The sequence below is a fragment of the Cetorhinus maximus genome, chromosome 9 (assembly GCF_964194155.1).
Source record: "Cetorhinus maximus chromosome 9, sCetMax3.hap1.1, whole genome shotgun sequence".
Lineage (NCBI taxonomy): Eukaryota > Metazoa > Chordata > Chondrichthyes > Lamniformes > Cetorhinidae > Cetorhinus > Cetorhinus maximus.
In genome coordinates, this window is record NC_135887.1 from 60,529,053 (window position 1) to 60,541,678 (window position 12,626).

The following is a 12,626-nucleotide window of genomic DNA, read 5'->3' on the forward strand; positions in this document are numbered from 1 at the left end:
TGGTGGAGGGAGTGAATGGTACTCATCCACAAACAATCAAGTGGGCTACTTTAATAATAAATGAAAACAGAAAATGCTGGAAAATTTCAGCAGGTCTGACAGCATCTGTTGACAGAGAAACAGAGTTAATGTTTCGAGTCTGTATGACTCTTATTCAGAGCAGGTTGCTTTGTCCTGGATGGTGTTGAGCTCTTTGTGTTGTTGGAGCTGCATTCATCCAGGCACGTGGAGCCTATTCCATCACACTCCTGACTTGTGCCTTGTAGAGGGTGCTCAGGCTTTGGGGGCGGTCAGGAGGTGAGTTATTTGCTGCAGGATTCCTAGCCTATGACGTGCTCTTGCAGACACAGTTTTTATATGGCTAGTCCAGTTCAGTTTCTGGTCAATGGTACCCCCCCAGGATGTTGATAGTGGGGGAATTCAGTGATGGTAATGCCACTAAACATCAAGGGGCGATGGTTAGATTTTCTGTTGTTGGAGATGGTCATTGCCTGGCACTTTGTGTGGCATTAATGTTACTTGCCCTTGTCAGTGTTATGGCAGGTGGATGATGAATGCCAAGCTGCCCAAATCCCAGAGGGATTTACAATTTGTCCTTTTTTCGAGATGCGGGCTTTGAATTTGTTAAAAAGGCAACCAAGTCTTATAGGTTTCTTACAAAACTAAATTAAACTCTAATTAATTTGAAGAAGTGATTTTAAGCACATAGTCAAATTACTATTATTATAACTTCTAATTCCCCTAATTAATCTAAACCCAAGTTGCACCTCCATTAAGGCAACGGAAAGACGCACAGATTTTAAAAGACCCGGGCAAATAACACAATACCCAGAGCAGCTGAATTCAAAGTGAGTTTTCCTCTGCATCAGTTCCTTGTAGACAGCAGCTTGAGGCTTAGATGCTGGAGGCTTTTCACACTTGTGTTAGATCTTAGAATGCCTGCCCTTACACATAGCCTTCGCTCCTTTATACATATTTTCCCCTTTGAATGCAAATTGCCATTGGTTCACTCTGTCCCACCTACATATGCAGCCCACATTTTTGCAAAACCTCATCCAAGGGCAGGATAAAAAGGGTCTGCGGCATTACCAGTGTGCGTAGCGAAGAGTTTAGGAGATAGTTTGCTGCTGGTTGCTTATTTGAAGATGACAGCTTCATTCTTAGCATTTCTAGGCTCTCCAGTGCTGACCCCGCCTGGAAGGGAGTGGCCAGTGCCATGGCTGGCATCTCCCCAGTCGCCGCAGCCTCATTAGATGCCACGGCCCCTGGAAGAGGGGTGGAGGAGCTGCTGCCATCATCCAGAGTGCCCTGAGAGGAGTACGCAGAGATGACGAGCAGCTCGTGTGCCAACACGTGTGTTGGTCTGGACCTCCCTGCTCGCCATTGGTGGACGGACACCTAGCTGGGATACTGGGTGCCTCATTCATCTCCCACATCGACACTGGCACTGACCACGTGAGGTCAGTGCTTGCGTGAAGGCTTGCTGGTCTGAGCGGAACCCCTGATTATGTACCTGGAGCTGCCACTAATCACCACTCAATGGATGAGGCAGTGTGCTCAGCCATGAGGGTCAACGCAGTGCTTAAGCTCTGCATGGACTCCTCCACACAGAGAGACCATGGCACGCAGACCCTCATGAATCTCCGCCAGATCCTCCCGCACGTCACGCTGGACATCAGCATCTGCCGCCTAATGGACGACTCCACAGGCTCATCAGCCTTCGACTGAGCATCGTCCTGGTCTCCAGCAGTCCTCTGACTGCCGGTGCCCTAGGCACTCTCTGCCTCCACCTACTCCTCAAGCGAGTGTGAAGTGCCCTCACCGCTGTGTTCCGACATTCTAGCCAAAGATCTAATGCCCACCCAAGGTGCTGGTATCTGCGCTGGTGCCTGGTTCAGAGAGTGGCTGTGATGCAGGTGCATGTGAAGCCTGACGGCCCTCTGGCGTCAGGGGTGGCCCTTCAGGATCCTGCGATTGAGTGTGTGCTAGTGAAGCTAAGGGAGGACAAGGACATGTTATTCGTTTAAGTCATCACGCTCTCACTGTGCATACCAGGCACCCTGGTGAGACAATGGAGATCTGTGTCATGGTGCTATCTTCTTTCAATAATCAATGGGGACTCCAGTTTTGAGGCTCCCACCAATGATGAGACTGCAAAATGTTTGCACAGTCCGACACACTCTTACCTCTGTGCACTCTTGCCTTCGTCTGACACCCCAGCCTCTCCGCGGCCGGTTGACCGAGGTGCGTGGCGGCTCTCCAGCTCCAAGGTGCCTTGCTTGAATCTGGTTAGGATTAGGAGGCTTGGGGGGGCCTCCGTCTGTCCGTGAACTTTCAGTGTTATGGGTCGTCTTCTCCTGAAAGGACAGAGGAGCATTGATTAGCCCACTCTCTACCTGCAGTGCCATTGCAGCCTGGCCAACCCCAGCTGAGGAACAGCTTGCAGGGCATACCCGAGTTGTGGCCCTCGAGCTGCAAGGCACTCAGTCCAAGCAGCCATGGCTCACCCCCTTGGCCAGCTCCGGTGCCATTGACAGTTGGCACTCAGACTCCAACACCCCTGAGCTCCATGGGGGGGATGGCCAGCCCTTAACACCTTCACCACACCTGATCCTTGCCTACATAGTACCCTTCCCAAGTGTAGCAGGTCATTAAACCTTTTGCAGCACTGTACCCATGTGCGCCGCACAACGTCGTAGCTGCTGACCTGTGCTGCCACCTCCTCCCAAGCTCTCTTTGTCAGGTGCAGTGGCCTCCTCCTTCCTTCCATCTCTGGGTCAAGGGTGTCTTACCTGGGAGCCACCACCTCCAGGTGGACCACAAGGCACTTGCCTGAAAACTGGGGGCGGGGGGCTGCCGCTGAGTGCCCACCCGATCTTCCCTCCCGCCTGGCATCTCCAGCCGCATTTGAGATCATAACTTTAGTCTTCAGAGTGCTGAAAATATGTTCTTCCCTGGCAGCCTTCATGGAGCTGCCCGTGCCATTTTTAAACCCTGTGCTGGGTTGCCATTGAACCTGACAGGCTGCCACCAGGCAACCATTGGGAAGATGCATTTCACACTGGGTGGGCCTTAATTGGCCAGCCAGCGTGAAATTGCGTTCAGGGGCCGATCACAGGCGGCATCTCTTCTCCCGTCCAGTCACAGTCTCGCCCACCAAGGTAAAATTCAGGCTTTGGAAATGTGTAGTGAGTTTCCAGGAAAGGCACTAAAATGGAAGAAATGAGTTGGGCCCAGAAGCAACTGGATGTGATTATGCCATGCAAGACTGATAGAATTTGATAAGAAGGTGGGTGGGTAGGCATGGTTAATCTCTGAACAAGGAACTGCCTTTTGTATTCCTACACATACAACTGTTTTCTCTCCACTGTAGATTTATGTTCGGAGTACAGATGTTGACCGGACTCTAATGAGTGCTCTGTCGGATCTCGCTGGTCTGTACCCTCCACATGGACATCAGATCTTTAAACCTGACCTTAACTGGCAACCAATTCCCGTGCATACAGTACCTGCAGAAGATGAAAAGGCAAGTATCCATAACACTGAGTGAAGAGCAATAATGCACAATACACTGGTAGATACAGGGGGAGAGCACGGCACCATGCACAGATAGATATAGGGGGCGAGCTACAGTGAGCATTCGGGGGAGACTTCAGGGTCATAAAGGTCAAGAGGGAGTTTGAAAGAGATTTTTAAAAAACTATGACATCACCAAAAAGTCATAAGATGATTGGCTGGTGAGTATTGCTGGTTAGGGATTGAGTCAACAGCTGGTAGATTAAAAATCTTTATTATTAATTCTTAATATTTTTAATGACTAGTGAGTAGCTGGTGAGTCTTATCTTTACTAGTAATAAATCTTATTTAAAAATAATGTCTTAAGTATTAAGAGGATTTGTCAGTATTAGTATAAGTTTATTAAAAGCAGTAAGGTTTATTAGTATTAGTAAGGTTTATTAGCTGCAAGATTAACTAATAAATAATGGAATGACCGGGCTGCTCCAGCCTCGAGTGCACACATCCTGTGATGAGGGGACTCTAGGACGCTTCTCGAGTTCTGGATGACCATTTGTGCAGGAAGTGTCATCGGTTTCAGCAGCTTGAGCTCTGGGTTTCGGAACTTGAGCAGCATTTGGGGTCACTGTGGTGCATCCATGAGGTTGAGAGCTTTGTGGATAGCACATTTTATAGTTGTGATCACTCTGCAGCTTAAGAGTATGCAGGGAGAGAGGGAACAGGTGACCACCAGTCAAAAAGGAACAGGCAGGTACTGCAGGAGTCCCCTGAGTGCATCCCATTTCTGAATACTGATGAGAGTGATGGTTCATCTGGGAAGTGCAGCCAGAGCCAAGTCCATGGCACCATGGCTGGCTGAGCTGTACAAAGGAGTATAAGGAAGTCTGGAAGTGCAATGGCAGTAGGTGATTTGAACGTTAGGAGAATAGATAGGTGCTTCCACAGCTACAGACGTGAATCCAGGATGATGTGTTGGCACCAAGGAGGCAGAGTCAAGGATGTCACTGAGCGGCTGCAGGGCATCCTGAGAGGGTAGCCAGGAGCTGTGGTCCACATCGGCACCAACGACATGGGTAGAAAGAGGGATGCTGTTCTGCTGTCAGAATTTAGGGAGTTGGGTAGGAAATTAGCATTCAGGACCTCAAAAGTAGTAATCTCTGGATTACTCCACATGCAAGTGGGTATAGAAATAGGAGGATAAAGCAGATGAATACTTGGCTGGAAAGCTGGTGCAGGAGGGAGGACTTAAGATTCTTGGGACGCTGGAACCACCTCTGGGGGAGATGAGGGATATATAGACCTAAAGAGAGATGGGACAGAGTTCCTTGTTTAAACTAACTTTTCAGGGCTGCAGGAAGGTAATATCAGAGAGGAATACCAAGGTACACAGAATACTGGGAGAGATGGATAGCATTAGAATAGGGAATAGTAAATTAATAGAATAGTTAATAGAACAATTCGGCCAGAGTAAGGGAGAAAGTAATAAAGTCTAAATCACGGTTACTGTGCATGAATGTGAATGCATGGAGTGTGGTAAATAAGACTAGTGAGTTGTAGATGCAGATTGCCATGTGGGAATATGATGTTGGGCTATAACAGAGACCTGGCTCAAAATAGGGCAGGACTTGGTGTTAAATATTCCTGGATACAGGTGTTCAGCAAAGGAAGGAAAGGAGATGGGGCAGCAGTATTGATTTAAGGAGAGCATTGCAGTGGCGATGGAGGGTGTCCCAGAGGGGCCAAGGGCAGAATCTATTTGGCTAGAGCTAAGGAACTAAAAAGGTGCAATTACATGGCTTGGTGTAGTCTGTAGGCCACCAACTAGTGGGAAAGATGTAGAGGATCAAATTGGCAAGGTAGTTACGGAGAGGTGGAAGAATTATAGAGTAGTTATAAGGGGAGACTTTAATTATCTGACTATAGACTGGGATAGCAGTAGTGTGAAGGGCAGAGGGTCAAGAGTTCCTAAAATGTGTTCAGGAGAATTTTCTACAGCTGTATGCTTCCAGCCCAACGAGAAAGAAGGCACTGCTAGACCTGGTTCTTGGGAATAAGGTGGATCAAGTGTCAGTAGGAGTTAGGGGACAGTGATCATTGTATCATAAGGTTCAGGCTGACTATGGAAAAAGACAAAGAGCAATTCAGCTTAAAATAATTATTCAACATCTGGGCCAGGGCTGGATGAGATGCATCCAAGGATACTGAGGGAAGTGAGAGTGGAAAATGTGGAGCAACTGGCCATAATTTTCAGTCTTCCTTAGACTCCAGGGTGGTCCCAGAGGAGTAGAGAATTGTAAACGTTACACCCTCCTTCATAAAAGGGTGTAAAGGTAAGCCCAGCAACTTCAGGCTGGTCAGTTTAACTTTGGTGGTGGGGAAACTTCTAGAAACAATAATTCAGGACAAAATTAATAGTCACGTAGACGAATGTGGGTTAATTAAGGAAAGCCAGCATGGGTTCCTTAAGGTTTTTAAACTAACTTGCTGGAGTTTTTTTGAAAAGCTAACAGAGCAAGTTGATGGGGGAAATGCTGTTGATGTGGTTTACATAGACTTCCAAAAAGCATTTGATACAGTGCTGCACAACAGACCTGTGAGCAAAGTTAACATTCATGGAATAAAAGGGACAGTAGCAACATGGATGCGGAATTGGCTAAGTGACAGGAAACAGTAGTGGTTCTGGATGTTTTTCAGGCTGGAGGAAGGTTTGTAGTAGAGTTCCCCAGAATCAGTGTTGGTTTGCTTTTCCTGACATATATTAATGACCTAGACCTTGGTGTACAGGCCATGATTTCAAAATTTGCAGATGATACGACACTTGGAAGCATTGTGAATTATGAGGGGGATAGTGCAGAACTTCAAAAGGACATAGACAAGTTGGTGGAATGGTTGGGCAAGTAGCAGATGAAGTTCAATGTGAAATTATTCATTTTGGGACGATGAACATGGAGAGACTCTGTAAAGTAACGGGTACAACTCTATAGGGAGTGAAAGAGCAGAGGTACCTGGGTGTATATGTGCATAAGTCATTGAAAGTGGCAGGATAGGTTGAGAGAGTGTTTAATAAAACATACAGTATCCTAGGCTTTATCAATAGGGCATTAGAGTACAAGAGCAAGGAGGTTATGTTGAACTTGTATAAGATACTAGTTTGGCCTCAGCTGGACTATTGCATCCAGATGTGGTGTCGCACATTAAGGAAAAATTGACAGACATTGGAAAGAGTGCAGAAAAGGTTCACAAGAATGGTCCCAGGAATGAATGAAGCCCAGTTATGAAGATAGATTGGAGAAGTTAGGCTTGTTTTCCTTGGAGAAAAGAAGGTTGAGAGGAGATTTGACACAGGTTTTCAAGATCACAAGGGATCTGGACAGAGTCGATGGGGAGAAACTAATCCCATTGATGGAAGGGCTGAGAACCAGAAGGCACAGATATAAAATAATTGGCAAAAACGCCAAAGTGACAGGAGAAAAACCATTTTGACGCAGTGAGTGTTGAGGGTCTGGAATGCACTGCCTGAGTGTGGCGGAGATGGTCAATCGAGGCTTTCAGCAGGAAACTAGATGGTTACCTGAAAAGGAAGAATGTGCGGGGTTATGGGGAGAAGGTAGGGGAATGGTACTAGGTGAATTGCTCATTTGAAAAGCCGGTGCAGAAACGATGGGCCGAATGGCCTCCGTCTGCAATGTAACAATTCTGTGATTCTGAGAACAGTGCACTGTACATGGAGGGGGCGGTGTGGAGCACTGCGCACTGGTACACGGGGTGAGGGGGGGGAATTCGGGAGCGCGGGGACTGTGGACCAGTGCATGGACGGACGGGGGCGGGGGAGAGCACTGGGCTCTGTGGACCAGTGCAAGGACGGATAGGGGCGGGGGAGAGCACTGGGCCCTGTGGACTGGTGCACGGACGGACAGACGGGGGTGGGGGAGAGCACTGGGCCCTGTGGACCGGTGCACGGACGGACGGGGGCGGGGGAGAGCACTGGGCCCTGTGGACCGGTGCACGGACGGACGGACGGACGGGGGCGGGGGAGAGCACTGGGCCCTGTGGACCGGTGCACGGACGGACGGACGGGGGCGGGGGAGAGCACTGGGCCCTGTGGACTGACGGATGGGGGCGGGGGAGAGCACTGGGCCCTGTGGACCGGTGCACGGACGGACGGACGGGGGCGGGGGAGAGCACTGGGCCCTGTGGACCGGTGCTGGGGCCGGGGTGGTGGGAGCGGTGGGGTCGGGTGGGGGGGAGCGGCGGCCCTCGGGTGAGGCGGGGGGGAGCGGCGGGGCTGGGGGGGGGAGCGGTGGCCCTTGGGCGGGGTTGGGGGGGAGCGGCGGGGCTGGGGGTGGGGTGGCGGGGCTGGGGGTGGGAGCGGTGGCCCTCGGGCAAGTGGGGGGGGAGCGGCGGCCCTCGGGCGGGCCCGGGTTGGGGGGAGCAGCGGGGCTGGGGGGTCGGGGGGGTGGGAGCGGTGGTCATCGGGCGGGGCTGGGGGTGGGAGCGGCGGCCCTCGGGCGGGGCCGGGCTGTGCTGGCCTTTGCACTTGCACTGAGCAGGGTGGAGATGGTATGAACATCATGCTGGCACTGATGCAATCTGAATCTTTTTAGTTGCTGATGTACCCATTGAAAAACTGCCCTCGCTATGAAGAGTTGTTGAATGAGACAATGAATTGTCCACAATACAAGGCAATAATACGGGAGAACCATGTAAGTGTCAAGCATAATTCACCAACACAAATCTATCTAATCTCTCCGTCGCGCTCCCTGTTGCACTCCCGCCCGCGCGCTCTCAGCCAGCCGTCAAGCGAGACTCAAAACATTAACTCTGTTTCTCTCTCCACAAATGCTGCCAAACATGCTGAGTTTTTATACCATATTTAAAATGGTACCCCAGATCCCTGGGGCGAGTTGGTCACCTGGTCACCTCCCCCTCTACTCTCTGTTAAAGACAGAAGTGGGCAGGTTGGAGGCAGGTTTGTCCCAGAAAGCTGACTTTTAAGATTTTAAAACCCGGCCCCTGCCCCAAAACCGCCTAATGATTTTAACTTGGTTATCATTCTCCTTAGAGTATTGGAACTAATTCCAAGGAAGCTTTGGTGCTTTTGCACCTGGATCAGTATGTCCAAGAGTAATGTTTCACAGCATGGATGAGGTGGGTGTAACTCTGACCATCTTAGGGACGCTCTCGCCAAGATGGGGGTAACTCGCTCAGGGACCCTCCCTCCGTTCCCCCCCCCCCGCCTCCCCAATTTCAACAACATCCTTTTGGCAATTAACATTTGCATTTTCTGATGTGTTCTATTACTGGTCACTTGTGTAGGACTTTCTGAAGAGGTTATCTATAAATGTGGGGGTTCCCTTTCAGCAAGTTTTGCTGCCTACTGTGTGGTGGATTTACGACATCCTGTACTGTGAGGTGAGTAGCACAGAGTTGTGATAAACTGGTTTTCAATGGGATCTAAAACTGCAACCTGCAGGGTAAGGGTGACTGCAGTGTGCACGCAGGTATGCACGTGCACTCACACCTGTGCTAGTGCTATACCACCCTCCCTGTTCATCCTGCCTCTACTCTGTGGGTATGGTCTGATTGCAAATTAGGGTTTGATCACAGAAAGTTAGCAGGGTAGAAGGGTTGGTACTTGAGAATAAACCCTGACTGTGTCTCAACAGTTACAGAAAGTAATCAAAACAAGGATGTGCATTACACAGCTCCATGATGTCCTAAAGTGCTTTACAACCAATGAAACATGTTTGAAGTGTACCCACTGTTGTAATGTAGGAAGTTCTGCAGCCAATTTGCAACCAGAAAGATCCCAGGAGCAGAAATGTGACAGTGGCTGCGGTGACCACAAGTTAGGGAGGAGGCATGTGTAATCTGTAACGAATAGAGAGATGATAGGGTAGTTCCTCTTTTTTTTCCCCCATCTCTTGACTAACCGTAACAAGATGTGTTTTAAAGAAAACTGTTTTAACACCTCGTGCTGCGACTATCAAGAAAGAATAAATGTTTATTTCTCTATACCCGAATATAATCGCAACAGCACCCAATCACACAAAAGAGGAGCATGCATACTCGCTCTCACAAACTTGCGCTCGCACACATAAGAAAAGGTGATTACAAAAACGGTAGCATGCACCTCAGTTTTTCAAGAGCCCATAAAGTCACTATTAACCCTGTCTTTCATGATGGAAGCTGGAAATGTTGCAGATCTTTGGTTCCTTTTGGCTCACCTGAAGAAAATGTATGCTGGAAGTTTCTAGGGATGAGTTCAGTGGCTTACAGCTTATAACAACTGGTTTCTGGCTTTGCTCCAGTTGGAGGTGCAGTTGAGCCCCTGTTGTGAAGTTCTGGCTGGGTTTTTCAAATCTGCAGGTAAAAGGATAGCTCCAGTCCTCTGCATGTTAATGGATTCTGGGCAGGATCTCTTCCCCCTGTGGTCTCTGTCTCCCATACACATTGACATTGGAGGCTGCTCTCAAGATGTGTGTTAATAAAGCGTTTCTTAATCACAAGCTGGTTTGTGTCAAGTGACCAGAGTACTGGTGTTCCATTTGTCCATACAAGCGATCCCTGATGATGTCAACCTTGATGCACAATGGGTTTGAATCTCAGCTGGTTGCATCCCCTTGTGATAGAATGTTTGTTTTTTTTTCCCTCGCTCCCATTCTGTGGAATTTCATTCTGCAGCCACCAGGTATGTGGGGTCATTGTGCATCAGTTTTGGGAATAGTAACTGTTAAATCTGTTTCATTTATTCTTTCCAAGGAATGCTCTAAAAAAGGTTATTTACATTTTAATGTCCTGAGCAAACAAACAGACTAAAGTTCCATCCTTGGGCCGTTTCATGTAGTTTTGCAGACAAGGAGGGAGATCACCTGACTCCCTTGTTACAATGCTTGTCCAGTCTCCAATTTTTTTTTAAAAATGGTGTTTGTTTTTCATATACCTGTGGGTACAGCTTTGTCCCCTGTGCAAAAAGGGGAAAAAACAAAATTTCCTGACACTTCATTTTTTTCTTTGTTATAATACAGGAGGAAGAAAATTAAAGACACATAATAGCAAACTTTCTCTCACACTCATTCACATGCATTCATCAAGGGCATTGTCACTAAGCCTTCTACAGCTTATTTGTGACATTTGCTTATTTTAAATTCTGGATAGAGCATTCACAATTACATTGTTCCTTCCTGCAATATGTATGATTTTTAAACTAAATGGTTGAAGCAACAGACTCCACCTGAAAAATCTTGCTTTGGCATTAAATTTCGCTAATAAGGTTAGTGGGTTGCGGTCAGTGTATTTTCCTGTGTCCAGTGTTAATATAAACCTCCAATGTTGAAGCATTAGCAGAGGTCCCAGAGCTGCCTCCTTCTCCATGGTGGAATATTTCTGTTGGTGCTTATTTAACTTTTTTTGAAAAATATCCAATTGGCTTTTCAATACCTGATTCATCTTCCTGAGTAAAACAGCTCCTATTCTTATATCGCTTGAGTCAATGGCCACCTTAAGTGACCAATTAAAGTCTGGGACTGCTAGTACAGATTCATTTGTTAGGATAGCCTTCAACTCTTCAAAAGCCACCTGGCACAGAACTGACCACACTATCTTGACATTTTTCTTCAGAGTGCTGAAGAAGGGTCATACAGACTCAAAACGTTAACTCTGTTTCTGTCTCTATAGATGCTGTCAGACCTGCTGAGTTTTTCCAGCATTTTCTGTTTTTATAGCATTGTGTAAACTTTGAAATAGTGCTCTCAAATGGTTTAGATGGTCTTCCCAGTTGTTGCTATATTACCAGTAAGTCATCAATATACACAACATAGTTGTGTAAGCTAGCCTCTTCGGTTTATTAACCTTTGAAAGGTGACTGCAGTGTTCCTGAAACTGAAAGGCATTACTTTACACTGGAATAAGCCACCTGGGGGGTCATGAAAGCTGAGATTTTTTTCACTTGGGTGGTCATGGGGACTTGCCAGAACCCTCTCAATCAATCAATCAATTTTGCGACTGTAAGTGGAGTTGCCTGCTCAGTCGATAGTCTTCAATGCGAGGAATAGGGTTTGGACCATGGCATTAAGTTTTCAATAGTCAATACAGAGCCTTTTGGAACCATTTGGCCTGGGGACTAATACGATAGGAGAACTCCAGCTGCTTGGACTGGGTTTGATTGTAGTTCTTCAAAATGTCTCAAATCTCCTCTCGAACTTGGGCTAATTTATTGGGGCTCGGCCAACGCTGGCTCTGTTTAGTAGGTGGACTCTCTCCTACATGAAGGGCAAAGGAAGTGCAACTTGGCTTGTCCCTACATACTTAAACTCTCCAAGCAGTTTGGTCATGTCTTTCCTCTGCTCAGCATTAAAATAATTAATTAAGTGCTGCGTCTAATTCCCCTAATACTGTTGGCTAGCTTCACATAGGGGTTCAATTTGGGAATTTGCTAGGTCATTTTCTTCCTCATTTACCCCCACTACTGCCCCCATTTTCTGTGTCAAAGCACTTGGGCACCCCCCCCTCCCACCTTCTGCTTTGGTCTCAGAATTGATGGTCTGTGCGATTCATTTTAAATCTGGATCTGCTTGTTGGGCCTCAATCAAGGAGGGTCTGCTGAATACCTCCTTCTTCTGTTCATTTAAATCGTCAAGGAAAGTTTCAGACAGCCAGGCCATTGGACCATCTGTCTGAAGTGCTGATTCAGCTCCCTCTAGAGTTGCTTAGCCATGGACCAATCAGGAAAGATATCAGGGATTTGTTCCCACAACTGCGCCATCTCCCTGACCTCACTTGACTTATTTGAGACTACTTGGGAGGCTACCCACTCCGTGTGCCGCCGCTCCCCCAATTATTCCCCAGGAGCATCCTACTCCATCCACAACCAGACAAGGGATGATCCCTATTGTAAACGGTCCCAAAACAAGGTCACACTCCAGTTGGACCTGATTTTATAGGGCTATGGGCATAAACCCACCCTCAATACCCTTCACTAGAACCTTCACCTTGACTGCACTCTCTGGTGGGAAGGTCATGCTTTCCACCATAGTGATTGGGTGGCCCCTGGAGTTCTCCTATCGTATTAGTCCCCAGGCCAAATGGTTCCAAAAGGCTCTATTTTGACT

At 47.8% G+C, this 12,626-nt stretch overlaps 1 protein-coding gene across 1 annotated transcript in view; it reads left to right on the plus strand.

Moving 5' to 3' along the window:
- LOC144684687 (prostatic acid phosphatase-like) overlaps nt 1–12,626 on the plus strand; it is a 50,196-nt gene that overhangs the window by 20,291 nt on the left and 17,279 nt on the right. Inside the window, exons 4-6 of the mRNA XM_078548794.1 lie at nt 3,374–3,526; nt 8,121–8,219; nt 8,833–8,928. Of these exons, the coding sequence (XP_078404920.1) occupies nt 3,374–3,526; nt 8,121–8,219; nt 8,833–8,928 (348 nt within the window). The remainder of the gene's footprint in view (nt 1–3,373; nt 3,527–8,120; nt 8,220–8,832; nt 8,929–12,626) is intronic.